The sequence below is a fragment of the Cryptotermes secundus genome, unplaced genomic scaffold (assembly GCF_002891405.2).
Source record: "Cryptotermes secundus unplaced genomic scaffold, Csec_1.0 scaffold194, whole genome shotgun sequence".
In the NCBI taxonomy this organism is placed as follows: Eukaryota; Metazoa; Arthropoda; class Insecta; order Blattodea; family Kalotermitidae; genus Cryptotermes; species Cryptotermes secundus.
The window spans coordinates 822075-849808 of record NW_019738957.1 but is presented as its reverse complement, the minus strand read 5'-3'; the positions used below and the strand labels follow the sequence as shown (position 1 = coordinate 849808).

General features: G+C 39.0%; 2 protein-coding genes across 2 annotated transcripts in view; one reads left to right on the top strand and one right to left on the bottom strand.

Annotated features, from left to right (window-relative positions):
- The window catches only part of LOC111871392 (organic solute transporter alpha-like protein), a 47812-nt gene extending 36629 nt beyond the window's left edge, over positions 1-11183 (bottom strand). The window contains exon 1 of the mRNA XM_023864482.2: positions 10590-11183. Coding sequence (XP_023720250.1) covers positions 10590-10782 — 193 coding nt within the window. The 5' untranslated portion in view covers positions 10783-11183. The remainder of the gene's footprint in view (positions 1-10589) is intronic.
- A 6188-nt stretch (positions 11184-17371) lies between these two features.
- On the top strand, positions 17372-26920 carry LOC111871389 (V-type proton ATPase subunit D 1). Its single transcript, XM_023864470.2, has 5 exons — positions 17372-17497; positions 17728-17845; positions 22343-22490; positions 23225-23440; positions 25759-26920. The coding sequence occupies exons 1-5, from the start codon at positions 17457-17459 to the stop codon at positions 25983-25985; spliced, it is 750 nt and encodes a 249-aa protein (XP_023720238.1). The 5' UTR covers positions 17372-17456; the 3' UTR covers positions 25986-26920.
- The last annotated feature ends 814 nt before the right edge of the window (positions 26921-27734 follow it).

Genomic DNA, 27734 nt, shown 5'->3' with positions numbered 1-27734 from the left:
TCAGGCACCTCATAATTCTTTAAAAGAAAAATAAGCGTAAAGTATTACAGTTTTTTTCATGACATCAGCTGAAAATTTTTCACAATATTGGCAGTGCGTCTTCATTCGCCTTGAAATTTCAAATTTAGCTCATTTATGTGTTGCCGGACTATAACTAAAGTGCAAATCACATTCGAATTATTATCATTCCTGAGATCAGTTTGATTTCATTCAAGAGACTGTATTCGCGTCTTAACATGTAGGTTTTGCTAAGCCAATGAACTCAACAGAATTATTTTGCGGGTTCCAGTGTCTGCTAGAAGTCGTTGAAATTGACACCGATTCAAGTCAGGTTTCGGCAGAAAACTGTTCATGGTGAATGACCTGATTACACATATTTGACTGTCATTTATCAATTCTTTGAGACTTCATTTTGTTGTTTATTAAATCCATCAGGCCAATTACTGCATTACACCTGATTTCGCACCGACAGTCACTGCACTAACAAGCTGTAAATACATTAGTCACGGTTTTACCACTGGTTCCTTAATTATTCCATGAACCCCGCCTCTGTTGTGCCTTTCTTGCTTTGTTGGGAACCATTTGTTTTGTCTCCCAGAAATCGCTAACCACAGTTGTAATAATAATAAGTTAGTGCAGTATGATTATTCTGTACTTCAGTCAAGTGCTTTAGAGAATAGATAAATCTCTGTCCCTATCAGGAATCGTATTCCCATTCCGCGGAAGTCCAGTTCGTAACTCGGCAACGTCTTCAGTGACACTTAAATCGTATAATTTAACCATTGCCACTTGTATGATTTGTAATACACCCTGTGCCCCACCCCTAACTATCTTGTTATAAATAACTAGATAAACAACAATGGGCGACGGATACAAGGTATGTTACAAATAATACAAGTAGGATTTGTTGCAAACTGCTATTTAAGTGACATTGAAGATATCTGTCGAGCCGAAATTCGTCTGATAGTGAATTTAACAGAACGTATTGTGTTAAGTGTAAATGCAAAATTAAGAAGTGACCTTGATTAATTTGCTAATCAAGGGTTCCTTTACGAAGACTAGATTAGCGTTTAAATTGTGAAGATGTTGAATAATGCCGTCTTCTGGGATGTGGCGCGGTGTAGATATTGTGTTAACCGAGATTTCGGAGGAGCTTATCGTCTCCATCTTCAAGGTATAAGAAATCTGCGAGCGATGAACCAATGTGAACAAGTGGCTGCAGCCATATCCCAGTAGACGGCATTCTTCATAGTCACCGCCCTGAAAACTCCAAATCTTTCATAAGTAAGTGTTCTTAGAATATTGTCACGAGTTAAGCGTGTTGCGCGTGACTTATAAGACGTGCTCTGGATTGAATGATTGGATTTATTGACACCTTATTCACAAAACTTGGGACTACAGGAAATTACAGAGCTATCGCTATTCTACACACCTCACAGTTCACCGTTACACATGCACTAGGGTTCTCAGTCTTCACTAGTCGTATCCTAGCAACGGATTTATAACAGTTTCACTGTAACTTCAAATCACACATGAAATGTTCTTTCACAACCTAGGTCCTTTCGTTCTGAAACTGCCAGCTCAATTCAGTTCCTCTGCTCCCAGGCTCTTATCCCGGCAGGCTGGCGTCTCGAAACTCGACTCGACTCTAATCAACTGAACTCTTCTTTATAATCACTTTGCAAGAACCAAATAGAAAACACATCCTCTCTATTGTCAGGAAGACGTGTTTACAGCGCCGTTGCATAGCAACGGAAGTTACTCGTTTGTTGCTTGCGTATTCGTTCCCGTGGGAATGTGTTTACCGAGTCATTGTCTAGCAATAAACGTCTATTCTGACTTCACTTTTCCGGCTTTCGGGCGTCATGTCACAATATTATGCCCACCACCAGATTCTGATAGCCACAACTTATGAGCAACTCGCAGCCACGTCAAGCCATCACCAAGATTTGGCATGCTGTAACAACAGCTGGCAGAAATTATGTGCATTGTTGCGAAACAAATGTGCTCTTTAGTTACCCAGTGGTTGCTCAACCGCACACTTAACTTTCAGCCGACAAGTAGAAGGGATTGTAGGTGCAAGCTTCCGCCCGAGGTTTCCTGACCGACATCGGGCCTGTAAGGTGGTGGACCTCAACCTAATCTGATACGTTCCTTAGTGAGAAACGTTTCTGATATTTTAATTTACAACCAGAAGACAAATTAACAAATCTCTGCTTCGGAATCTGTTGAATTATTTCATTCCGGAGAAATGAGATAAAGCCCACTGGGGACATTTCCTATTTCCATTCTTAGTTTTAATCCAAAATATTCCAATGTGCTTTAGAGCTAAACAGAAGGTTAGACCGAGCGTAAAGTGCCAGCTACGATCTTGTAGCTTTTGTAGATACGGCGTGTCCACTATTTTGTATTCTCACATCTGAATACCTGTCGGTGACTGGAATGAAACACTATTCCAGCGGTGGTGAGGAAGTTCTTTTTCATTTACGAACCATTAAAATTCAAGAAATTCATCCATATTGAAATTCAAAATACAGATTAAAAGAGAATCAGTTAAAATATCTGTGTACATTTGGTACTTGAAGGCGGGAAATAAGGATGTTAATAAAGCAATGTAAACTTTCTCTAATTTGACTATCTACACCATAATTTTCACATTATAATTACGAAGAGTCAGTTTGAAATACCAACAGATTTCAATGAATATTCAGTTTATTCATACTGTTACGTAAGAAACGTACTGAGAGCAAAAAGGGAACAACCCTGATCAATATGTTTCGTTTCTATCATTGAGACGGGGCTTGTGAGTTTCTGAGTTCAGGGATCAAATAACGATAAGATAGAAATTCCAGTTCGGGAAGAGAGGTGGGGGGTCCGATTTCAAGTCTCGTAGAAATTGTCATCAACAATAACATCATATGCAAGAGTTCAGCTTGCAGTTTCGTACCGTTCTGAAACTTCAAGTAATCTTCTCTTTTGCCTTCCTGGATGACATCTTCCTACAAGTTGGTGTTATAAAATTGCTTGGGAACCCTTTCTGATGGCACCCTCTGTAAATGTTCCAGGCAACTCTTCTTTCTTATACTTTTTGTTCATCTTCCTCATTCCTAGTTTTGTCTTAGTTCGTTACTTCTTTCTTTGACCCATAATGACAAAACAAAAGATAGTCCGTTGGTATGAGTAAACTCTTGAATGGTCAAACAAATCTATTTCTTCTGTTCAAAGGATTTCGCGTTTATAAAGAATCGGTGATATTTCTCAACAGTGCTTGGCAATCCACCATTAAATCAAAATTGTTACTACCTGTTAATAATGGTAAAAATGTAAAGCTATCCCTGTAACAAGCCATGGAGGCCCATAGGTTTGTGAGACGTCGAGGCTCCCATATTTTCTAGACAGTCGGCTCACAGATGGCGGTGAATTTGTCAGCCTTGCTGCCCTTTACCCTCAGAAAGATTCCTGGAACTCAGGTCTGTAGAGGCTGAGTCGACCTCAGTGCCACAGGGCGGCTGAAAGGATTAGATCAATTGATAAAAATGTCCAATGTCTTCATCGAGATTCGAAATCGCTACCTTCCAGTTTGTATTATAGTGCCTCAACCAACTACACTACCACGTGTTCCCAGCTAATAATATAAGGTTTAAATTAATGCGACATGAGTGTTATGTTTCCTATTGAAATAGTACATAAAATAACATGAATTATGTCATGCTCATATGTCCCTCGTTTTATCTCAGAGAATACTGAAAAAATATCGACGAAATTTAATGCCATAGATCAACACACACATTTGATTATTTTATTTTGGTTCGGAAAAGTCCAACAATATCTAAGAGTAATTTACACGTTGCTGAAATCAAACGTTGTTCTTAAAATGGTTCGCCATAAAGAAAAGTCATGTAGTAAAACATGTACATCATAGGCATCTGAAAACATATTTGAAACGTTTCTCAATATGGCAAAATTGAACAGGGTAAATATTCAAGGAAAAGCAATTTAATGCTGCATGCAGCGAGGCGCTTTGTAACAATGGATTCGTATCTGCAGAGTAGAATACTATGTTCGTGATTCCAATAAATAACCACAAATATCACTTGGGCACACTTATGCATAATATGAAATAACCCACTGGAAAATAATACAAAAATCGCATCAGCACTCTAAAGCACGTAGAAAGAAACAAGGCATTACTTTCAAGCACTTTTTAATTTTGAATTTTGTCCTCATTAAATAATTTTTGGTTCGTTTCTAAAAAGGATGTTTCAAAATCTATTTATTTGTTTCACCATATTCGTCAGATTCTTCAGCAAAACTATCGTATTTCGATTAACTCTATAGGTGAACCTACACTGAACTTTGTTGACACGTTTTATTTTGGCGTAGTTAGATCATTATACGGGGCAACCTTCCTAAGAGTATAAAGGAAATACTACATAAAATTTCTGATGATTCAGGCTGAATTCTATAGACTTTGCTTACGGAAGATATAGACTGGTACAATACGTAAGTTGCATTCAATTAATCCTCTTTCAAAATCATTTATTTATGTCTATTTAGCTTTCATATTCATATATTGTCTATTAACATACTTTGTCATTTTTAATGCAGGAAATCCAGTCCATCTTTAGACCTGACCTCCGGAAATTTGTTCCCTCATGCGTGTCCGGTGCTGGCAGCAGAATCATTGTGTAGTCACCTGACGTTTGCTAGCATATCTCGATGGAGCTGCATGCTTAGAATTTAGTTGCCCTGAAATGGGCAGGGCTGTGAAATAATGTTCAAAATTCAAAGTGTCGGAAGGGACTATTCATGTAGGATGCCTCTATACAGCGTTCTTCGTAGAGTTAATGCCACAGAAAATACGTCGAGTATTCTGACAGTACAATGCTGTGCAAAGCAACGAACGATATTTCGTAACAGAATTACGTTCTACGGGATCCGTGCTGAGACAAGAAAGAAATCTAAAGATAAAATACAAGCTCATAAAATACAACTCATGATGACGCCAGTGCAGAATCCGAAGCAAGTCCGAATAAGACTTTTAAGACTTTTGATTGCTCAGAGTGGATTTCCGAAGAGATCTCACGTGATTGCAAAGTTGTTGAATTTACAACCTCAAAACCTCGGCCGAGCCTAGCCTCATGCCCCAGTTCCTTACATAAAACAAAACCAGTTCTACAACCCACTCATAGCATAAAAACTGCACATTTCATAAACAACAGGCATACCAAGTCCAGCTTAAAATTGAAGCCGAAAGTGCTGAACGAAGTTAAAAAATACCAACGTCAGGTATTATAATATACATTATTTTTTTTAATAATCTGCCTCTGAAACCCTTGATAAGAAACTAACAGAATAAAATTGTAAACTCAACAAGTTCAGAGGATTAAAATCCAAGAAGATAAATGCCTGCATATGAATAAGAATCTTACAGCAGATAGCCCGATACTGACAGTTATTATACAAAGACATCTGCTTACTGCCACCAGGGACTCGGAACATTCTCCCACAATTTTAAACACTGGATAGAGTTGCAACTTGCTGAGTTCCTGTTTAAGGATGAGTGAGACATCCGAGCTGGGTTGAGCTACCAGAGATGTGTGGGCTCATGCCTTCCTGCTAAGTTCAGTCTATACGTAAAAACTTCGCCTATTTCCTGCATATGTGGTGACTCTCTTCCTATACTTCTTAGTCTAATTTTGATTTTCCGAGCAGACCTTGCATCAGATTGAATCTATGATCCTAAATGTGTACTTCCATCTGTTTCGCCGATTTAACATCTGCCACATTCACGTGGAATATTGTGTCTCAGGGAGTGTGTGTTTAGTTTCGAAATGATAACGCCAGTAGCGCTCCTACGGTATAAATTGTAAACAAACGGCATGCTCTACATTGCTTAAGAATTTCCTCCGGTAATTGAAGGAGTTTCCTCATTAATTCTGTGACTATCTAGAGAAAGAAAGTGTGTAACGGGGAAAACACAACTGAAAGATGATTTTGTAGGGTTTAACCAACAATGCAACCACAAAATAAGGAACAGAAATACAATTCTTGCCTTCGTGCGTAAGTCCGTCAACTTCGGTAGTTGCCTTAGAAGAAATTTAACCGCAACAAATTTTGAAAGAATAACAAACTTATCTTATGCATAGGTATGCACGAAGTGTGTTTACATCTACCAATTTCGATTTAAAATGTTGATTACATTAACATTCAGTGGTTTGTAATAGCGGGCTTGATGAAGTGCTAGCACGGTCGGCCATTCCTTATCCCTGAACTGGTGATAAGAAAATGTACATTTTATCACGTCATGATGAAACAGATAAACATAACGTTAGCTGAATCACCGTGAGAATAAGGAAACATCTGAGGTGACCCCGAGCGAGATGGCATGGCGACAAGCAGGTCCACGTTACCTTAGAGCACACGTGGCTAAAATGGTACTGTATTCATATCATCATAAAAAGCCGCTGGTAACGTTTCTAGCTTGTTTTCGGGAGTTGTCCGGTAGGAATCTCAGCCGGAACTTTGTCTATTATGACTGAAGATTCTATGGTTTTCTTCAGTCCCTCCAGGAAATTGCCGGGGTATTATCTTAAACTGGGCCACGACTGCTTTCCAGCGACACCCTCTCCAGTTCATTACTCACGAGTCACATTCGGCTCGCGGGCCTAAGTTTTGCCACGTCTGCTGTACAGTGCCGGATGACTGTGTGACAGTGAGTTAAAAAAATTATGTATATTATAATACCTGGCGTTGGTATTTTTTAACTTCATTCAGCAGTTTCGTCTTCAATTTTAGGCTGGGCTCTGGTTCCATGGACTCTGGCCAGAATACGTACTGTACACGACAATATATGCAAAGTCTCATGTATGTAGTTCGAGTGTCTCTATGTGACTCTCTCAGATGATTTCTCTCATGCTTTGTTTATACATCCTGACTTGTGTTGCTTCTGGTGACAGGAGTAAGGACTGGCTCTATCGATTGGGCCCAACAGAGTAGCAAATTTTACCTGAGGTCGGAGACAGAGTCCAGTCTCCGAAACGTCGTTTCGAATAAGAAACAAGGGTCATGGATAATGACCAGAGTATTGATAGCTCTAAGTACCAGCGTGCTTTTGAACTGCAATATTTCGAGCATATTCGTCTAATATCAAAATGCCAAGTAGTTAAGACAGAAGTGTTTCACTCTTTGTGCTGTTCAGCATGGTACTGCATATAATAATAATAATAATAATAATAATAATAATGTCACGATTAGGGTGATGTGCGTAATGAAATAAACGGGTTGTAGTTCGGATGTTTGGATTTATTAACACCTTTTTTACATCTCTCTTAATCACATTTACTACAGCGCTATTTATGATTTAGGCACACAACGGTCGGCCATTCCTTATCCCTGAACTGGTGATAAGAAAATGTACATTTTATCACGTCATGATGAAACAGATAAACATAACGTTAGCTGAATCACCGTGAGAATAAGGAAACATCTGAGGTGACCCCGAGCGAGATGGCATGGCGACAAGCAGGTCCACGTTACCTTAGAGCACACGTGGCTAAAATGGTACTGTATTCATATCATCATAAAAAGCCGCTGGTAACGTTTCTAGCTTGTTTTCGGGAGTTGTCCGGTAGGAATCTCAGCCGGAACTTTGTCTATTATGACTGAAGATTCTATGGTTTTCTTCAGTCCCTCCAGGAAATTGCCGGGGTATNAGTGTATAAGAATAATATATAAGAATTCAGTTCGTACCTCACAGGAAACTGATTCGAACCCACGATCCCGGCTTCCGAGCGAGCGAAGACAGTGCATGCCTTAGACCGCTCGGCTACCGTGACCGGCCAAACATACAGCATAGTTAGGTTAAACCGTCACCACAACAATTGTATACTCAATTTAATTTTTTATAATTAAAACTTTTATCCCTGCTACATGTTTGAGTCACACAGGACCATAGCAGGCAGTTAATATAGGAATATGTCTAGTCAGTGAATTACTAATATGGATCCATACCAGTGCAAAGTGTCATATTATATGGCAAGAGAATTTTGCTTGAAGTCAGTAATAAGTACTACAATTAAGTATATAAAATATAATATATATATATAGACGTATCTAGGCTAAATTAAAAGTCTATATAAGTATGTTGATTATATTACAAAATATTAAAATATTATTAAAAACTTACTAAGTCCTTAAGAGATTAAGAATATACTCATGTATATATATATATATGCCAAGTTAATTCTAAAGTTCAGGTGCTACAGCGTAGTATTAGGCATATTAAGTCTAATTGACGGATCCTTGTTGTTAAAGGGTCTTCGTAGTAAAACCAGGTCATGGCTTCTAGAGGTGAGTGTCAATGATATATACGTTGTTATGAATGTGTGATTTTTTTTCATTGGCTCTACAGCCCTCATTTTGGCCTAGGCCTACCTCCATGAAACCCTCCGCTTTTTCACTTCGATTTTACTAGATCTTAGACATACGGTAGGACTCCTTGGGCGGGTGATCAGTTCGTCGCAAAGCCTCTACCTATACACAAACACAGAAAAACGCACACAAACATCCATGTCCTGAGTGGGATTCGAACCCACGATCCCGGCTTCCGAGCGAGCGAAGACAGTGCATGCCTTAGATCGCTCGGCTACTGTGACCTGCGTATGATGTTTTGGGTACGCGTATTTCCCGATATGAATTTTGTTATTTTGTGATCATTAATATGACATGTGCATTTTCTAGTCTGGGCATGTGTATGTTAGATATGTACTACACTGTGCTTTGGTTCGATGGAGACTTCAATATCCATACACGCCTTCAAAGTACTGCCTTTATGCATAGGAAAAATACTGGAATTTAGTTTTCAGCATTTTTGAAAGAGAATACAACTGATGAATGAATCTGGAGTGAAAAATAATATGCATTCCCAGAGTTTATTCCACCTTTAACATTTCCGTACTGTTTTCTACTTGAAGAAAACCTCCCTGTTAATACTCGTATGTCCATATTTCGTTGCTAACATAAATTTGCTCTTTTAGCAGCCCTCTTAGTTACTACAGCATGATTAATTAGCAAAGAATTGGAAATGAAATGGTAGGAAGCAGCAGTGGTATAATTTGAGCTTATCGTCCCGGAATTTGCTTGCAGGGAATGAGCCAAACCACGAAAACCCTCAATCCACACAGCCGGTTTCCGGAAAGAGATTCGAACTCAGACTTCCAAAATGCGAAACGCTAATAAAGATATTGTAGCGTGTTTCGTGTGTCACGCTACAGATAGATTCACGTAGGCCTCAAATTAAGTAGAACCTTTATTGTTCTTCCCCTTACACAATCACAAGTACAATTACTGTTCACTGTAACCCCTCAACTGTTTTCTGCGGCGGATGTTCCACGACACTTTACTTCGAAGGCTGGATAACGGCTGGCTTCTTAGCTGGCTCTATGAAGACTGAAGGCTTCTCGTCGAAGCTGGGCTATTTGTAACCTTGCCCGCTGTTAGGCAACGAACCCTTTGTTATAACAGTGGAAACGTCGCTTTGTTGGCTCCGCGTTTCCTACGCAATGACCCATTGTTATTGCGTTGTCTCTGTGGGAACGCTAGCGTATTTGTCGTAACCGTGGAGATTCGATATTCTCGATACAACGGCTCACTGTTGGAATTACAGTGCCGCTATTGTTACTTCCTATGTAGCGGTCCATTCTTCCTCTGGTTTTCCGACACGTTACAATATTACGTCTTTGGACATTATCCACCGTCCTGTCTTTATTTAAAAGCCGTCCTGTTTATTTTTCAAAACACAGCGCTTCGGAGACTGGATTCTGTCTCCGTCTCCAGGTAGAATGTACTCAGTTGGCCCCAATCGATAGATCAATAGATCGATTGGGTAGAACTGAGTAGGTTTTACCTGAAGACGTAGACAGAATCCAGTATCCGATATGCTGTGTGTTGAAAAATAAACAGGACGGTCTTTAGATAAAAACAATATGTTGCATAATGTTCAAAAACATAATATTTGAACTAATGTACCAACGTTACAGACTTTTAGATCTTGTTTACAAAACACTAATACTGGCTGCTCGATTGTGACATTCCATAGTAACATAAATAACTCTCTTCTGTAAGAACGCATTTTCAAGGTAATGTGTAATTTCTCTTGCTGAAGTCAAGGATTATTAGACTGAATTGCTGACAGATGATGGTATAGTAGCTTCCGTGAACTTAAACTCCACATAAATTGAGCGTAGTACAGAAAAAATTAATTTAATTATCACCATGCTTTATATTTGTTGCCGAGATTTTTTTTCTAGTGGCGCTACAGCCCCAATTTGGGCCTAGGCCTACCTCCATGAAAATCTCGTTTCATTTCGGTTTACTAGATCTTAAACATTCGGTAGGAATCCTTGGGCGGGTGATCAGCTCGTCGCAAGGCCTCTACCTGTACACAAATACAGAAAAACGCACATACACAAACATTAAACATCCATGCCCTGAGTATGATTCGAACCCACGATCCCGGCTTCCGAGCGAGCGAAGACAGTGCATGCCTTAGACCGCTCGGCTACCGTGACCGACGTTGCGGAGATTACCTTTGTAGTATTCTTGCATCGCAGGCACTGCATCCGCTTGACAAATTGTAGACGCATTTACCACGTCGTTCACTGTTGAACCGTTTGTTCCCAATAACGTTCGCAGTAATGGGGCCTTTCCCAGCGTCCCCACGTGCTTAGCTGCAACCACCACAACATTGTTTGATCCTTCAGAGTAAGTTCCTGCATCCATATTAATAAGATCTCCCAGCAATAACACATAAACTTGCCGCAATCACAAAACCTGACCTGAATTCTATAATGTAACACAAAATCAGGAGCTTTAAACACACAGGAAGTAGTAATCTCGATTCTTCTGTCAGAGGCGAAAGAGAAAACAGGCCACTTGCTGATAACTGTGATTTCAAAACAGGTTCTTCTTTTCTTTCTTTACATAAAATAACAAAATTTGAGATGCCTTAAAATTATGAAATTTAACTAGAGAGTCCAATTTCTATATTAGGCACTGAAACGAATTCCAGATGCATTGTCTATGAACTTGAACTTAAGTAGGCCGTTGAGTTACAAGTGGGCCCATACAATTGTACGAAACCTACAACCATGCCTGCACACACTAAGCCGCGCGACTGCTTGTGACAAGCCTCTACACTCGGCCGAGCTGCTCGACTGTCTGTGAACGAGCAGCCATAGCATAAAACACTTTCAAAAAATAAATTTCACTTTCAGCATTGGTAGAGGGAGAGAAATCAGGTAGATATCTTGCGGACAGACTGAAGCATGCAGTGCTTGTCTGAAAGGTACATAATATCAATACTTTGCTCCCTTCTTAATTCCTCTTCGTACATGTCATTAACGTCATGAAGTGTTAGCGTCTAGTCTTTTGTCCATATTTGATATATAAGGCTTTCTTTCCTATCTCCTTTCTTCCGTTAATTTCTTCTCTCTTTTCTAATAGGACTACTTTTCTTTACCTTTATATCTCTCGCTAAATTTTTCTCTATTTCTGAACTTCTTTTATCTTTCTTTCTCTCCTCTGTCTATCTCCTTTCTTTAAATTTCTCTCTCCTCCTTATCTTTATCTTCTATTAATATTTTCTTTCTGCTCATTTCCCCTTCTTCATTCTTATTCTACTTCTTCCGGATTCTTCTATCGTGATTTGCCTTTGACTCAGAGAAATGTCCTTCCAACTTCTCTCCGTTGTCTTCCTCTGCATTTCATTATTCGCAAAGTTTTCATTAATATTGTCACGTGTGGGGGAGTACGGGTGACGAAAATAACGGGTTCTAGATCAGATGATTTGGTTTATTAGCACTTCGGTTACATATTTTCTTAATCATACTCAATTATAATGCTATCGCTATTCTACATACATTCAGGTCACCGATGCACAAGAACTAGGATTCTCCGTCTTCACTAGTCGTCTCCTGGCAACGGATCCCAACACAGAAACTAGCACTTCAACTCACTATGAAATCTTCTTGTTATTTCGTCTTCGATCATTTTGTACTCTTCAATCCTGATCTGTACATGTTCCATTCTCGTCCTTGTATTTTCAGCTGCTGGACTAATCCAAGCTACAACAGATCCTCTTTATATATGATCCGCACGGACCGGACAGACAACACTAGTCACGTGATTGTTATCCAGCGAGTTCATTGGCGCGCTGACTGCTGCCTAGAAACGAACTATAATATTCGTCCACTGAGACACAATTTCCATTATTGCTCATTGGAACGTGTTTACTGAGTCTTTGCCTAACAGTGCTTTAAGAAAATCCCTTACAGTATGTTCTTTGCCCCATTTTCTTCCTTTCTACTTTCAGATGCTTGTTCCATAAATGTCTGAAAGAAAATCTTAATGAGCTTGAAAGGAACGGTAGGAACAAACATATTAGAACCTTCTATAGAACTAAAAATTAAACGAAGGAAGGTCACTAACCTAGAACTAACCCCATAAAGGACGACAGTGATGATCTACTTTCGGATTCCTTCGATAACTTACATAGCTAGAAAATTTACACCAGCCAGCTGTTGAATGTACAGGAAGTTATTATGTGAGGCAGACTGAAACACGTCTGAACCATTAATACTTGAGCCTACTTCTGAGAGTGAGACTGCAGCTTAAAAGTTGAAACGATGGAATCGTCAAATACTGATAAAATTCCGGCAGAACTGATCAGGCAACAGGTAAAATACTCCTCTGAGATCCACGGAGTGCTTTATGTAATTTAAAATAAAGAATAGCTTTGGAAATAACAAGATTGTAAAAGTAAAAAGTGCAATTTTATCATTTTCTGCGTTTCAGTCCGTGCTCTTCGTGTTACTTGTAAGAAATGAATGGGCTGCTAATGTGGGAATGGGAGTTGCCTCATATCAAGTAAGTTGAGCAATTAATAATACGACAAACATCTCTTATATTAATTAAATATAATTTGCCTGTAATTCCTCAGAGTCGTTGATATTGTGACATGACACCTGAAAGCCGGAATAGTTCATTGCTAGACAACGGCTCGCTAGGCATGCTTCCGCGGCAACGGATAGGCTTGTGGAAACCAAAATGTTGCTACGAAATTAACACGTTTCTATTAAGATGTGGATTCATGAAAAGCGACTAGGCACGAAACACATTTTCCGTGTCAACGGACAAGCAGTAAAGGTTCTCCTAGGATACGGGACACTATACAATCCGCCGTTCAGCTAAGAACGGTTCACGTGAAACCCGTGTGGAGGCGGAGTCGAATACCTCCACTGTGACCCTTCGAGACGTAGGAGGCGACGAAACGGAAAGTCTCAAATCTGAGTCAGTAAAATATGGTCCCGAGTCCCAAGGGACTGCGCTGGCAAGGACCAGCAGCATATCTAAAAGACAAGCCCGTCCTCTCATTAGAGATGGCGCCCCACAAAAAAAAAAAAAAAAAAGTAATTGTCAAACAGTAGCAAATATTCGGTCATGAGCCCCAGTTGGGGCTGGACACCAAGACTTACTGACTGACTGACCGTCGGTCGCAATGTGACTTCGACTTTGACTTGAGAATTGATTCATTGTTCGTTCATCATTCGTCCTTAGTGTTTCATAAGTCATTCGTAGAAGAAGCCACCGATTCGTAAATCAGAACCAAGTCAGTCACAGAGGTAGGGAAGACACTCGTAGTTCAGTAAGGAATGGAGCGAGTCTTAAGACAGTCATTGATTGTGAGCTGTCATCGTTGATGTAATTGAGAGTGATTGTAATATTAGTGTTAATAAATCCAATGATGCAATCAAGAACCCGTTATTATTAATCACAGAACCCCGGCCACGTGACAGTACTTAGCGAGCCTGGCGAGAAGTTGAAACTAAGCATGTATAATGAATGAATAAACAATAAATGTTAAAGCTTCATAATCACTGTCATTGTGCACAGTACAGGAAAATTAAATTACAGGGTGTAAATAAATTTATGTTACAACGCTCTGTGAGAGATAGATGGGTTCAGTCTGATTATATTTTGTTAATACACCCATGTCCGGAAACGCTTTGTTTACGCGCTAGAGCATCTGAAATGTGAAGGAGGACGCCCTTACCTCTTACCTAACATTTCTCCAAGAGACTTTAACTGAGCTGCTGGAAGTGGTGCTTGTGGAAGTTCGTGGTGAAATGTGGGTCCAGCATGATGGCGCCCCGGCACACCGAACTAATATCGTGCGCGAGTATTTGGGTGCAACTTTTGGCAACAGATTGATTGGATATGGAGGCCTAATAACCTGGCTCCCTCGCTCCTCTAACTTGACTCCATTGGATTTCTTTCTCTGGGGGCACATTCTAAGCCTGGTGTACGAGACTCCAGTGGAGACACGACATGATCTTGTGAAAAGAATTGCAGTAGCAGCTGGGACCATCCGGGAAATGCCGGGAATCTTCCAAAGAGTTCAGCATGACATGGCCAGGCGGTGCAGAACATGCAATGAAGTCGGCGACAGCCATTTTGAGCAACTTTTATAATGTAAAACCAGAATAGCATCCTGTAAAACTTATGCACCCTCTCGGAAAATTTGTGGCTCTTAGTGCCAAGAGGAACTGTTTCCGGACATGGATGCATTAACAAAATATAATCATATTGAATCCATCTATCCGCCACAGAGCGTTGTAACATATACTTATATACACCATGTATGTAATCTGTATAAAACACAATTTAAGATCTATCGCAATAAAACACCACACTAAAATATTGAAACGAACCTGTTTTCAACAGAGTCCGTACTCACTCGGAAGTCTGTTCTGTTTCCTTCCCTCTTAATTTTCATTATTTGCTGAAACAACTAAAGAATTTATTCTCATGTACGTTGACCTGTTATGACCGACAACAAAAGACGTTAGCAGGGCAGTAAATTATGTAGTAATTAAATATTATACTTATGTGAATCTAGACATATAAATTTAGATAGAAATCAGCTTCATTTTTTTCTATTAAGAATGAGAGACTTGGATAATCTTTCGGTATGTTCGAAAAGCCATTGGTGACTGTTTAACATACAAGTTACAAATTGTATACATAATGTTTCCCTCGGTTCAATAACCTTGAAATCCATAAGACTTTCAAAATATTGTATTGGATATAAAATGAATGTTTCATTTTCCTCTGCGACTTTTGTTTATAATATCTTCCGTTCCGCTGAATATTTAGTGACTTAACTTCGATATACTTGCAGAAACATATATATGTATCACCATGCAGTGTCCGTAATTTTTGTCCAATTTAAGACTTTGCACATTCCAAACCTCAGCGCTGCAATAAATATTACTCGTAAGGTGATTGATAAGGCAATCATTCATGCAAGCTCAATTATTTTGGATGACTAGAAATGTACCCAGCTTTACTATGTATCCAGTGGCGTGAGGAGAGAGCTCAAAAAGTCTCAGCGACGGTAGTGAAAATACTCTCCCTTCGTTGGGATTCGAATAGCAGTCTTCCAGTCCACAGCGAGTCACTTCACTGACTCCTCTGTCCCTATTTCTTTAAGTCTTTGTTATTAGAAAGTACATGACGTATTTAATGTACAGAGCCAACTGCAAAGAAGAAAACTAAAGACGTTCCGAGCAACCATAAAATAAAACCCTCTGACGTACGACCTGCTCATCGTGATATTATAACAAGCAGAACAATAGTAATAGAAGGCAAATGGATATCCACGCCTGAGATCAGTCTCCTATCAGCTGACCCTCAGCTAACCACTTTACCGACTGAGCTATTCTGACTTTGTAATGAAAGACGTACATTCAGAATACAAGTATAATATGCGATCCTGCTGAGTCATTCTGTTCAATATGAACATAATATGAGCAGAAATTCAACTAACGAGGAGTCTAATGAGGAAAGAAAGGTACGTGGCCTCACCACGGAAGCAATTTTACATAGACCGGCTGATAGTTCTACATAAAACCTGAAGTCCGAGACGAATTGCTGTGACATAAACGAAATACTTTCACTATCTCACAATCAGTAGAAAGTATGGCCACAAAAACCTGCTTCAGTAATCTTATTTCTTTTAACATGCTATTTCATTGTAATCCGGGTTCAAGTCCCGATGAGGTCATTGGATTTTTCAATTGACCTAATTATTCCGGCCGCACTATGGCCCTGGGGTCGACTCTAACAGAAATGAGTACCAGGAATTAATTAAATAATTTTCCTGGGGAGTGAAGCGCGGCCGGCGCGTAAGGCTGACAACCTTACTGCCATCTTTGAGCCGATTGTCTAGATAATGTGGGACCCCCAACGTCTCACAACCCTATGGGCCCTCATGGCTTGGTACAAGGATAGCTTTACTTACTTTTCATTGTAATCACTAATATTTTACGAAAAAATACAGCGTGATGAGGGATAAAACACATCATCTACAATTACACAACTAATACACGTCGTCGTCTATTTTTTGTATGTCTCTTAGCTGGTCTCTTGCTGTCTGCGGACATCTTAAAGTCTGATAGTCATTTCATGATATTTAAACATTAATTTTCTATCACACAGAAATAGCTTCGCCTCTTTACAAAGATCAGTCAATTTATTGAATCCAGGGAAATAATCGCCGTTTATTTTGAGAATCACATCAAATCCATAGATAAACTGTAATGGCAAAGCGCGAAGTTTTCTTTTTTAACGTTAAAGAGGTGATGAAGGGGTGGAAACTGCATAGGCAAAGGAGAAACATGCGTAACTACTGCATCTATGTGTGGAGGTAGAAATTACACACATATCTCGACCCACCAGAGAGCCTAAACAAACAAATTTGAACTCCCGCAATTATATGCGGTTATGGTGGTTCATTATATGCAAATTGATTCGCAGTATGAATTTTGATTTGATGTGATTGCAGTTCGAAAACAAGAAACACACAATAGAGTAAGAACCTCTGCAGTACAAGAGGCCATGGTTGCAAATTATTTGTAGCTATTCGTGTGAACTAATGATACTTTGGGAGGGAGCAGTACACAAAGGCATACTTTCTTACCGACCGGGCAAAGGCTGATGATATGATAGCATACCCTCTTACCGACCGTGCTCTCGGTACTGGTGACAGCCATTTTGTATCAATAGAGTTAGCTCCGGACACTGTGGCAGCAGTGATGCTTTCATGACGTCACCACGGCTATGTTGTCTGCAATAGCATCGAGTTTTCAAGGGCTGCTCTAAACGCCTCTGAACACGAACGAACGAAGTTTAGCTCGTACTGATCCGTGGCTTGTGCTTGTACCCTCTGCCAGTAAAATCACAGATGTAATCAGCGGTGATAGTTATGCAGCTTCGTGGTAGTGCCGAATATTTGCGGAACTGACCGATAATCGCCGAAGGTGGAAGAGTGCGCGAGTGAAGGAGCGGTCAGGAGAGTAAAGTCAGCTGACTGAACCCATGTTATTTAATTGAAGATGTCGGGAAAAGACAGGCTACCAGTATTTCCTTCCAGAGGGTATTTAACTGTCGTTTTTGTGTTGTTGCTATTTAATTGTAAAGAATTACAATGCCTTGCGAACCTTTGTAATGATGGGCAGCGCTACATTATGTATATACAGCGGAAACGAACATGCCTGTGTTCTTCTGTATTACTTAGATTAGGTCTTGTGGATGCTGTGCAATTAATTATTAATGAAAACTGCATTCCGTTATAGAGCATCTGTATGACAATTTTTATTCTGTTAGGGCCCAGACGCTAATGAAGGCAAGGCTTAAAGGGGCCCAGAAAGGTCACAGCCTGCTCAAGAGGAAAGCAGATGCGTTGCAAATGAGGTTTAGACTGATTCTGGGAAAAATCATTGAGGTGAGGCAGATACATTGCTGCATATACCAAGTTCTAGCCTCTGGGTTATAACGCCATGTAATTTGGTGAAAGTGAAGATATGTCTTCCAGGAACATATCATCTGCACCTTCACTGTCAGATAGTTAAGCCAAGCAAGAAACTAGCATTTATCAGGTAGCAACCTGAACCCTTTTTGCTACCTGCTTCATGGAGGGACACATTTCTTTGAAATGCTGGTTGACTTTCAACAGATTACGTGGTGTTGTATCCTAGAAGATAGAACTGTTTACCATTTATATTAGTTAGAATACGTTATAGTAGGGGTAGTAAGTCCAAATAAATCCTGAAATTCAGTGACTGGTTAAGGGGACTGACTAAATTAGAAGAATTCCTTCTTTGTTAGATGTAGTGATTAAGTAACATTAAATTCGGGAATATGTTTATATGGCCACAGTATTGTAAAGTTTTTCCTCTCCTTTTTCCTGCATCAAACATTGTAGTGAAGTGGTTAGCACAACTATATTACATTCAGAACGTTTCAGGTTCAAGTCTTAGCCAGAGGTAAGATGTTTTTAGATTTTCACAGAATTCCTTAGTCCCTCCAACAAATTCTAGGATAATGCCTTAAATCAGGCCTTGCTAACTTCCCTTTACGTTTTATTATCCAGCAGTCAACCTTTCATTTAGTGCTATATTTAAGCAGTTTAAAGCATCAGTAAATGAAGAATAAATACAATGAACAAGAATGACTAGGAAGTTCACTACCTTCTGGGATGTGATGTTATGTAGTTGGTAAATAGGCATCACAGTTCTGGAGGAGTGTGCCGCCTCCATCTTCAGGGTGGAAGACAGAAGCATCACATTCCCCTGAAAAGTTGGTTAATATGTACCAAACTACATAATGGCACATCCCAGAAGACAGTAACAATCATACTGCTGCTATTATAAATATTATCATCATTCTTATCACCATCATCACAGTATCATTCAAAATTATCATTGTCATTGCTGGTACTTTTGCACCATATTCTGTCCATATCCTGTCCATGAGCCAGGGTCGAACCTTGTCTCTAAGGCTTATTACTTACTAAATTCTTGAAAAATGCATTTGAAATGAATTAAGTGCCATGTTACTATTTTCCTCAGGATGTATGCTGTTCCCAGAATGGTCGTCTTCTGCGATTCTGCATGAATGTTTTCTAAATACAGTAAGACCACTATTTCAGACTAATTGGGAGGGAACACTTGTCCAAATTACAAAAGTGCTATTGAAAATATGTTCAGGGAAGTTTTAAAATGGACCTCACATGTTCTTCTAAACAGTAGAACTTTATTTTCAAACTTATATTGCATATTGCAACAGAGTGTCATAAAATGTAAAAATGTAAGTTTTGACGTCAGTCTTAACAACTTTTTAGATAGCCTACATTGTTAGTATTATTGAGACCATGTTTAAAAGTGAACTTACATTGATTTGTTTTTGTGTTTTGTACTTTTCTTTTACTACATCTAACATCTTGCCATGTTTCACTCAGCATTGATGACAATGGAGTCCAAGTTTCGTTTTGCACAAAAAAACAAAAAACATTCAAATTATCACAAATTCTGAATTAGTGAGATTTCACTGTATTTTGGGAATGAGCTTGATAGGAATCCAGCCATTTCTATAATTGTTGGTGTCAGCTTCATGTTCACAGTCCACATTCACTGTACTGAAATCAGTAGATTTTTCTCTTTTCATTATTTTTTCAGCCTCTTTCTTGAGTACATTTGGTATTGGATATGTCAATCACCAAACATGTTTCTTTTCTATTTCAGAGTATTATGTCAGATCTGTTGCAGTGTGGTGCAGTTTGTTATAATTTGATGTTCAGAGTATAGTGACTCATTTGTTCTGACTTGTTCTGATTGGTTTTCTTATATGCTTGTACTGTTTGTTCCTTTGCACATTCACCCCTACTTGTTCCAGATCATCATCATCATCATCATCATCATCATCAGTAATCTGTCAAGACGACAGGTCCACAGTCTCTTTCAAAACAATTCCTCCACTTAATGCGATCTAGAGCTTTCTCCTTCAAATTACAGTATCCTCTTCTGTCCCCAAGGTCATCCAGCATCTTCTTACGTCTTCTTCCTCGTCTTCTTGTCACTTCTATCCGCCCATCTATCTTTCCTTCGATAGCTTCTTTTAGAAGGCAGTTTCTGCGTAAAACATGACCAATCCAATTAGCCTTCCGTTTTCTTATTTCATGTAGGATATTCCTCTGCTCACTGACTCTAATTAACACTTCTTCATTTCTCACATAATCGGTCCAACTGATCTTCTCCATTCTTCTCCAACACCACATTTCGAAACTTTCCAGATGTTTCTGATCTACTGCCCTAAGTGTCCATGTTTCAGCCCCATACAGAGCTATGCTCCAAATGTAGCATTTCACTAGTTTCTTCCTCAAATTTAAGTCCAATTTGCTGGTAAAAAGATTTTTCTTCTTGCTAAATGCAGCTTTTGCCATGGCAATCCTGGATTTAATTTCACAAGTACACCTTCCATCATCTGTTAACAAGCTACCCAAATATTTAAAACATTTCACATTCTCCACTTGTTTTTGGTCTATCTTTATTGTGACTGGGGTTGGTTGTCTCGAAATTTTCCATACTTTTGTTTTCTCCACATTCATTTCCATGCCATAGCACTTTCAATTAGTCTATCAATCATGCCCTGTAGCACAGTTTCTTCCTTAGCCATTAACACAAGGTCATCTGCATATTTCACAGTTTGAATAATTTGCCCTCCTACTTTGAAGTCATGTTCCAGATATTGAAATGTAATTTTGTGGAGACCCTATTCTGTTATTTAACATACTCTTCCCTAGTAAGACCTGGACATCCTGCTATCAATTATTCTAGTGTCTCATCAGATTGTTGGCAGATCCTACATATACTGTCATCTGTAAAGTACCCAGACATGTGCTCCTAGACACTTCTGAGCTCCTAATCCTTCCTATGCAACAAGTGAAAGGCAAAGTTTCTTCCATTTAACGTACAGATTAATAGGAACCTATATTCTGTTAAATGATACAGTAATTACTTATATGGGTTCTTAGGTAAAGATAAAAGGTAAAGTCCCTGTCCTTAACTAATTAAGCGCTATGCCATGAAGATGTATGGGTGTGTGGATGTATAGATCCACACATTCTTGACCTCAGCACTAGCTGGAGGTGAGTAGTCATTTTCATACCCTTGGAAAGAGTTTGTGACACCCATTCTGTAGGAGGATTGGTGTGCCCCAGAAGCAGTCTGGTCAATGTAGAGAAGAGGAAAATCTTGCGCGGACTGGGACTCGAACCCTGACCCCTCAGCCATCCATCTCATAGCCATTCGCTGTACCGACTGTGCTATCCTGGCTCCACATCACGTAGGTTCTTACTGCTATACAAACACTCCATTTATAAATTATATGAACAGCAAGCCAGGGCTCAAACCTTGGCCACTAAATGGAGCTTGGACTGAATGACTGGAGTAGTTCAGTGCTCAGTCTTCTGCATTATTACCTTAGCATCAGAGTGCTCCTTGGATTCTTCTTCTCTAAGCCAAAGTAATGTGTCTTTACCTTGATGAGAAGGCCACTCAGGCCTTAAATGTATTGTATATTACTGCTGCTGGTGCTTCTGCTGCTGCTACTACTACTACTACTACTACTACTACTACTGCTACTGCTACTACTACCACCATCACTACCACTGCTACTGCTACTGCTACTGCTTCCCAATTATGAATGTTCTTGATTGATGAGTGCAACATGTACCTATTGTCTTGCAATAAATTTGTGGAAGTGGTTATGTGTGATTTTCATTGTGATGGGATAGTGTTATTTAAAAATTTTACTGTCAAGAGTACATTATTAAAACATAGCTAGAGGGGAGGACTATTCTCTTGAAGTCAGAAACAAGTCAACAGCCTATACCCTTGAAGAAGGTGGAGGAGGAGGAGAAAGAGGAGTATGGTGTACATTATCAGTGGTGTTTGAAGTTCAGATGAGGAGGCTGGAGGAAACTGCATACTGAAGTGCTTCATAAGGTGTGATCCTCACCAATTTAACTTAGACTGATCAAGTCAAGGAGGATGAGATGGACAGGGCTTGTACTTGTAGTATGCATTGGACAGAAGAGGAATGCACACAGGGTTTTGGTGGGAGAGTCAGAAGGAAAGATAACACTAGGACGATCTGGTGTAGATGGGAGGATAATATTAAAATGGATCTTAGAGAAATAGGATGAGGTGTGTGAACTGGATTGATCTGGCTCAGTATAGGAACCGATGGAAAGCTCATGTAAACACAGTAATGAACCCTTTGGTTCCATAAAGTGTTGGGAAATTCCCTGAGTAGCTGACTGGCTTGTCAGGAAGGTCTCAACTCCATGGAATTAGTTATTTTAGTTACAGAAGTTCATTGGCACTAGTTGTTTGTGAGCTGATACCAAATGTATTAAACCACTGAATCCGTTTTCTTTCAGACAAAGACACTTATGGGAGAAGTAATGAAAGAAGCTGCTTTCTCATTGGCTGAAGCAAAATTTGCAACTGGTGATTTTAATCAGGTTGTCATACAGAATGTTACAAAGGCACAGATAAAGATTCGAACGAAGAAAGATAATGTTGCAGGTATGTATGGATTTCATACAGTTTTTTAACAGAGATTTTGATGAAGTGGCCAACAGATGGACTGGCTTGGTTCCTGCAGTCATAGTGAATGAATTTTTTTCCTTCTTGTTCATTTTTCACTATTTTGTAGAAATTTCTTCTGTACTGTTTGCAGACTGGTTACATCTTTCATAATTCACATCCAATTTTCTGCACAGAATAAATAAACAATACACTTTGTATAACGTAACATTTTCTGGAATTTCTGAGTTCCAGTTGATAATCTGACAAAATTTCTCAGCCCTGTGGATTCACTGTAATTTCCTCTTGGATTTTGCCATTTACTGATTCCTACAAACAAACAATATTCTTAATTTTCAACATTGTTCAGAATCATGCTTGTGAAAACTTCCATAGAATTTGCACAATGCAGAACTGAAGTTCTTGATATTTTTTATACCTGTTTCTTCCAGGACAAAAAGTTAAATATGACATGGAAAATAGTTTTTTTCTAAGTAACAGAATTCATGACATGTATGTGTAGAATGAATAGAATAAAATGTTAACCACCATGGAAACTAGGGAACCATCATCTTAGAAAGACGTGATCCATCAAAAGACTGAGGAAGAGATGGTATGAACAAATTTTGGATGTGGAATGGATTTAGAAAAGACCACTCCATGAATGCTGATGGTGATAATCCCATGGTCTCATATACATTTCTCACACCTCTGCACTCTTTTGTTTTTCTCAGGTGTTACTCTGCCAGTTTTTGAGAGCTATCAAGATGGAACAGATACATATGAATTGGCTGGTTTGGCCCGTGGTGGACAACAGTTGGCAAAATTGAAGAAAAATTATCAAAGTGCTGTTAAATTGTTAGTTGAACTGGCATCACTGCAGACATCATTTGTTACTCTAGATGAAGTTATAAAGATAACCAACAGGAGAGTAAACGCAATTGAGCATGGTAATACTTTTAATATTCTTTAAGATAATTTAAGTAATAACAGTTGCTGCTGTCACCACCACCATTACTACTACTACTGTTGCTGCAGCTGCCACTGCCGCCATAGTATTAGTACTTTTAATAGTGATAGTAATAGTAGCGGGGGCACGCAGTAGCATAATTGGTTGAGGCACAATGCTACAAGCCGGAAGGTTGTGGGTTCAAGTCCCTGTGAGGTCACTGGATTTTTTCAATTGACCTAATCCTTCTGGCCCCACCGTGACCCTGGGGGCAACTCAGCCTCTAACAAAATGAGTACCAGGAATTAATTAAATAATTTTCCTGGGGAGTAAAGTGCAGTTGGTGCATAAGGCTGACAACCTTACCGCCATCTTTGAGCCGATTGTCTAGATAATGTGCAACCCTCAACGTCTCATAACCCTATGGGCCTTCACAGCCTATTACAAGGATAGCTTTCCTTCTTTTTTTAGTAGTAGTAGCAGTAGTAGTGACAGTAGTAGTAATTTTATTGGTGTATAGTGCATGCTGTATGAATCACATTCCAAAATAATTTTTGGAATTCAGTATGAAGGTGAGTTTTCAAGACAGTGCAGCTGTGTATCAAACTTATGTGTTAGGTGTTGGCCCAGTTGTATCTCTCACAGCCCATGTTGCCTAAGTTCACAATTTCCGATACTGCATTTGACTTCTATGATAAGCAGTCATTCATTCAGGACAGTATTATGTGTGTTGAAATGCCATGAGTGATATACACATTGGAATAAGCGCTCAGGTACAATACCTATGTAAAAAGTGATGCAGCAAGAAAAGCAAGGAAATGATGCTAACATAAGCTATAGAGAAATTATTACTAGAACTGTAATAAATTGAAACATACAAGGCCATTACTGGTGTGGGGAATTCTGACATTGATTGCCTACTGAAGAGAAACTGGGTAAGTCAGTGCTAGGCATGAACATACATTTTTGAAATCCCTCAGACACCTTGCACAGTAGACAAAAGTTTCAGAATTGTCAGCATGAACTGACACAAAACTTAAACAATTTTAGACCGCAATAGGCCTAGTACATGAATTATGTTCCTGCCATTCCATTAACAGAGTTCATTTCTGTAATATGGACTGTTACCAGAGTTTTGTTGGTGATGGGGCTTGGTTTCACTTGAACAGCAGGTAAATTCACATAAAGACAGGTACTGGGGTTCATGTACTCAGTACTAATACATGAGGTTCCAGCACATGATTCTGAAAGCAGGGTATGTTGCATTGTAAGTTTAGATGCAGTAATTGGGCTAATTTTCTTGGGGACACAGTTATATCTGAAAGATGTGTGAAGCTTCTAATTTTCAAGCAGCTGGCAGATGAAGAATGATGGTATGCATTCTTTCAAGACCCCACTATTGCTCAAGAGCCTCAAGATTTCTGGGGAGAGTATTCAGGCAAGAATTGTTAGTACTGGTTACCCATATCATGTATTCATGGGGTGCCTTAAAGTAATACCTTTATAGGTCAAACCCTCATACAGTTGAAAAACTAAATTAAAATATCAAATGGGAAGTTTTCCGTAAAACTTCAGTGTGCAAATGTAAAGTATCACAGGTGTCAGGAATGCTTACAGAACAACAGAGAGCATTTCCAACATCTGCTGTGTTCTAGGTAAGTGTTATTTCTAGTGTGTTTAGGCTGCAGCTTTTAACAATTGAGAAAACATTCTGAATCTCAGAAGGCCTGATTTGATTGGCGGTGCATCCAAATGTACCACCTGAGAGATTGAATGTTTTCCAGAAAAATCACTGCATCATAGTCATCTGAATATTATTATTTTTTTAGTTCTATATCAATTGAGATAATGTAATGCAATATATATTGTTCACCTTTCAGGTCAGGGGTGTCAGTAAAATAACAGCCAATTAATTTAGGCTACTCTTGAAAGATTTAATCTATAACATACACCAGCAATGGACAAAATCAAGCATAATCAGATCGTCACATAGGAACGTGCTGAACTACAAAACAGTGACATAAGAGAAATACTGACCATACATTATGGTGTAAGGTTAGCACCCATGCCTGATATCTTGAATGACGTCAATTTAAATCTAAACAAAGGGATTGTCTAACTTGAAAATTATTTGTGGCTTTTCTCGCTTCTCCAGGAAAACACCAGGATAGTGTTTACACTTCGATTTCTCATTTGATGCACTAAAACTATGCAGTTGACACAGCACTGTTAAATAAATTGGGAAACACAAAGGATAAAATGTATATTTGGACAATGTTTAGAAGTGTTCATGTCATGACAGTTTTTTCCTTGTAATAGTTATAATTCCACGCATTGAGAAGACTCTGGCATATATCATCTCTGAGCTGGATGAGTTGGAGAGAGAAGAATTCTACAGGCTGAAGAAGATTCAGGACAAGAAACGGATTGCTCGTCAGAAGGCTGAACAGAAAGCTGAGAAACTAAAACAAATGGCACTTGAACAAGGTCTAGACATGCATGCACCAAATATGTTAGATGAAGGAGATGAGGACCTTCTTTTCTAGATACTGTGACATTGCTTGTAAGTATATCTCTAAGAGAAAAAATGTGGGGAACTAATTAACATGAATAAAAATCTGTAAAGTGTTGTAGAAGTGATATAAATATTATAAACTCACTCACAGAGGCAAAACTGTACACAGGAGGTGCCAAGGCATTTGGTATCATTTCCTGTTCTGTTGCTTTGAGGTCATTCTTGTACATAGCACTATGTAACTACTCATACCATATATGCCCCCCCACCCATTTTATTGCCACATGTCACAGTGACTAAGACATTGGTTTGGATTGGTAGTTGGGTTTATTGGATACATACAGGTTGTAACTGCAAATAATTAAAGCACTATTGCTCATTTACACAATTTACATTCACCCCACTTTAATCTTCTCAGTCTACCTGCACTAGTCCTCATGGGTTTATAACACAGGAACCCTAACAGTGTTACTGAATCATACACTCCAAATATTACACATAAGTAAAGTCTTCTAATCACATGTTAAGTCTTCACAGGTCAACTTCTAGTTCAACTATGAACTTCCCAGTCATATCTCCTTGCTTGCTTGTTCACGTACTTCTTTCACTATTATCCATAACTTGTAACTGCTTTACTTATATAGCCAAGGAATGGACATGCATCGCAGGAAAAACATGTCACATAATCACTCTCCAGCCAGTCCATTGCTGTGTTCGACAGATCTATAGAAGACACATCATGTGATCACTATCCACTATTGTGATGTCACCACAGACACAAAGAAACGCTGCTTCCTCATTGTTTGACTGTTTACCAAGAATCTGTCTTTATGGGAACTTGTTTACTAACACATTGCCTAGCAATGGGTGTACATGTACCAGTGAGTTTGTTGGAATATCAGGACCATCTCTGTCTAGCTGCAATTCCAATTGCAGTCTGGAATTTATTCCACAAGCCAGATTTTTTAAAAAAAAGACTATAGCTGAGATTAATCCAAGTCTGAAATTTGTTCTTTCTTATCTTTCTATGGCACCATACTCTATTTAGACCCAGAAGACCCATATTTGCTCTTGCCCATCCACGTGCCCATCCTGAGAAAAAGATCAACATGTCAACATGTTTTACCAATAATAACTACTGTAGTTAAAGATATTATGCTGGGCATAGATGATTGAAAATGTTTGTGTGTGTATGCTTGGCATATGAACCAAGTCCTTTGTTTGCTGTCATAAGAGACTAATGTAATTCTTGCTGAGCCAGAGTTATTTCTGTGTAGATAGTAGACACATTGAAGAAGAAGTTAAGAAATTCTGAAATTACAAGTATTAACCCTTGAGCAATATCTCCAGGTAAATTTACATGAATGGTCATGTTACACACTCAGTGCACCCCTTAGTTTCCTTTATAATCAAAATATTGATTTGAATGTGGTAAAGTCAATCAAATTTGATCAGTTTGTTCATAACTAGTATGTACTAATATAAATGTCTTACACCAAACAAAGTTGGAGTGTTTTCTCACTGTAGGCCCAGTGTTGACGTTAATTGTAATGCCTACACACAGCACGTGGACTACACTTCTTTGAAGTTGTTTATCTTTTCTTGGGGTTCTGCAGCTCAGTATTTGGAAAGGACGGCAGTCAGATGAGCATTCAGTAGTTTCAGGGTAACTTTTCAAAAATATTCTTTTGTTTATTTAGGGTAGCCTTTGTTTGCAAGCAAGAGAATTTTTGCATTAATAACTGCAGTAATTAACAAGGAAAGAGAAAGTACCAGTTGC

Coding starts and splice junctions, on each gene's coding strand:
- LOC111871389 (XM_023864470.2), top strand. CDS start 17,457: ATGTCGGGAAAAGACAGGCTACCAGTATTTCCTTCCAGAGG. Junction 17,498..17,727: donor CCAGTATTTCCTTCCAGAGG/GTATTTAACTGT, acceptor TTATTCTGTTAG/GGCCCAGACGCTAATGAAGG. Junction 22,491..23,224: donor GAAGAAAGATAATGTTGCAG/GTATGTATGGAT, acceptor TGTTTTTCTCAG/GTGTTACTCTGCCAGTTTTT.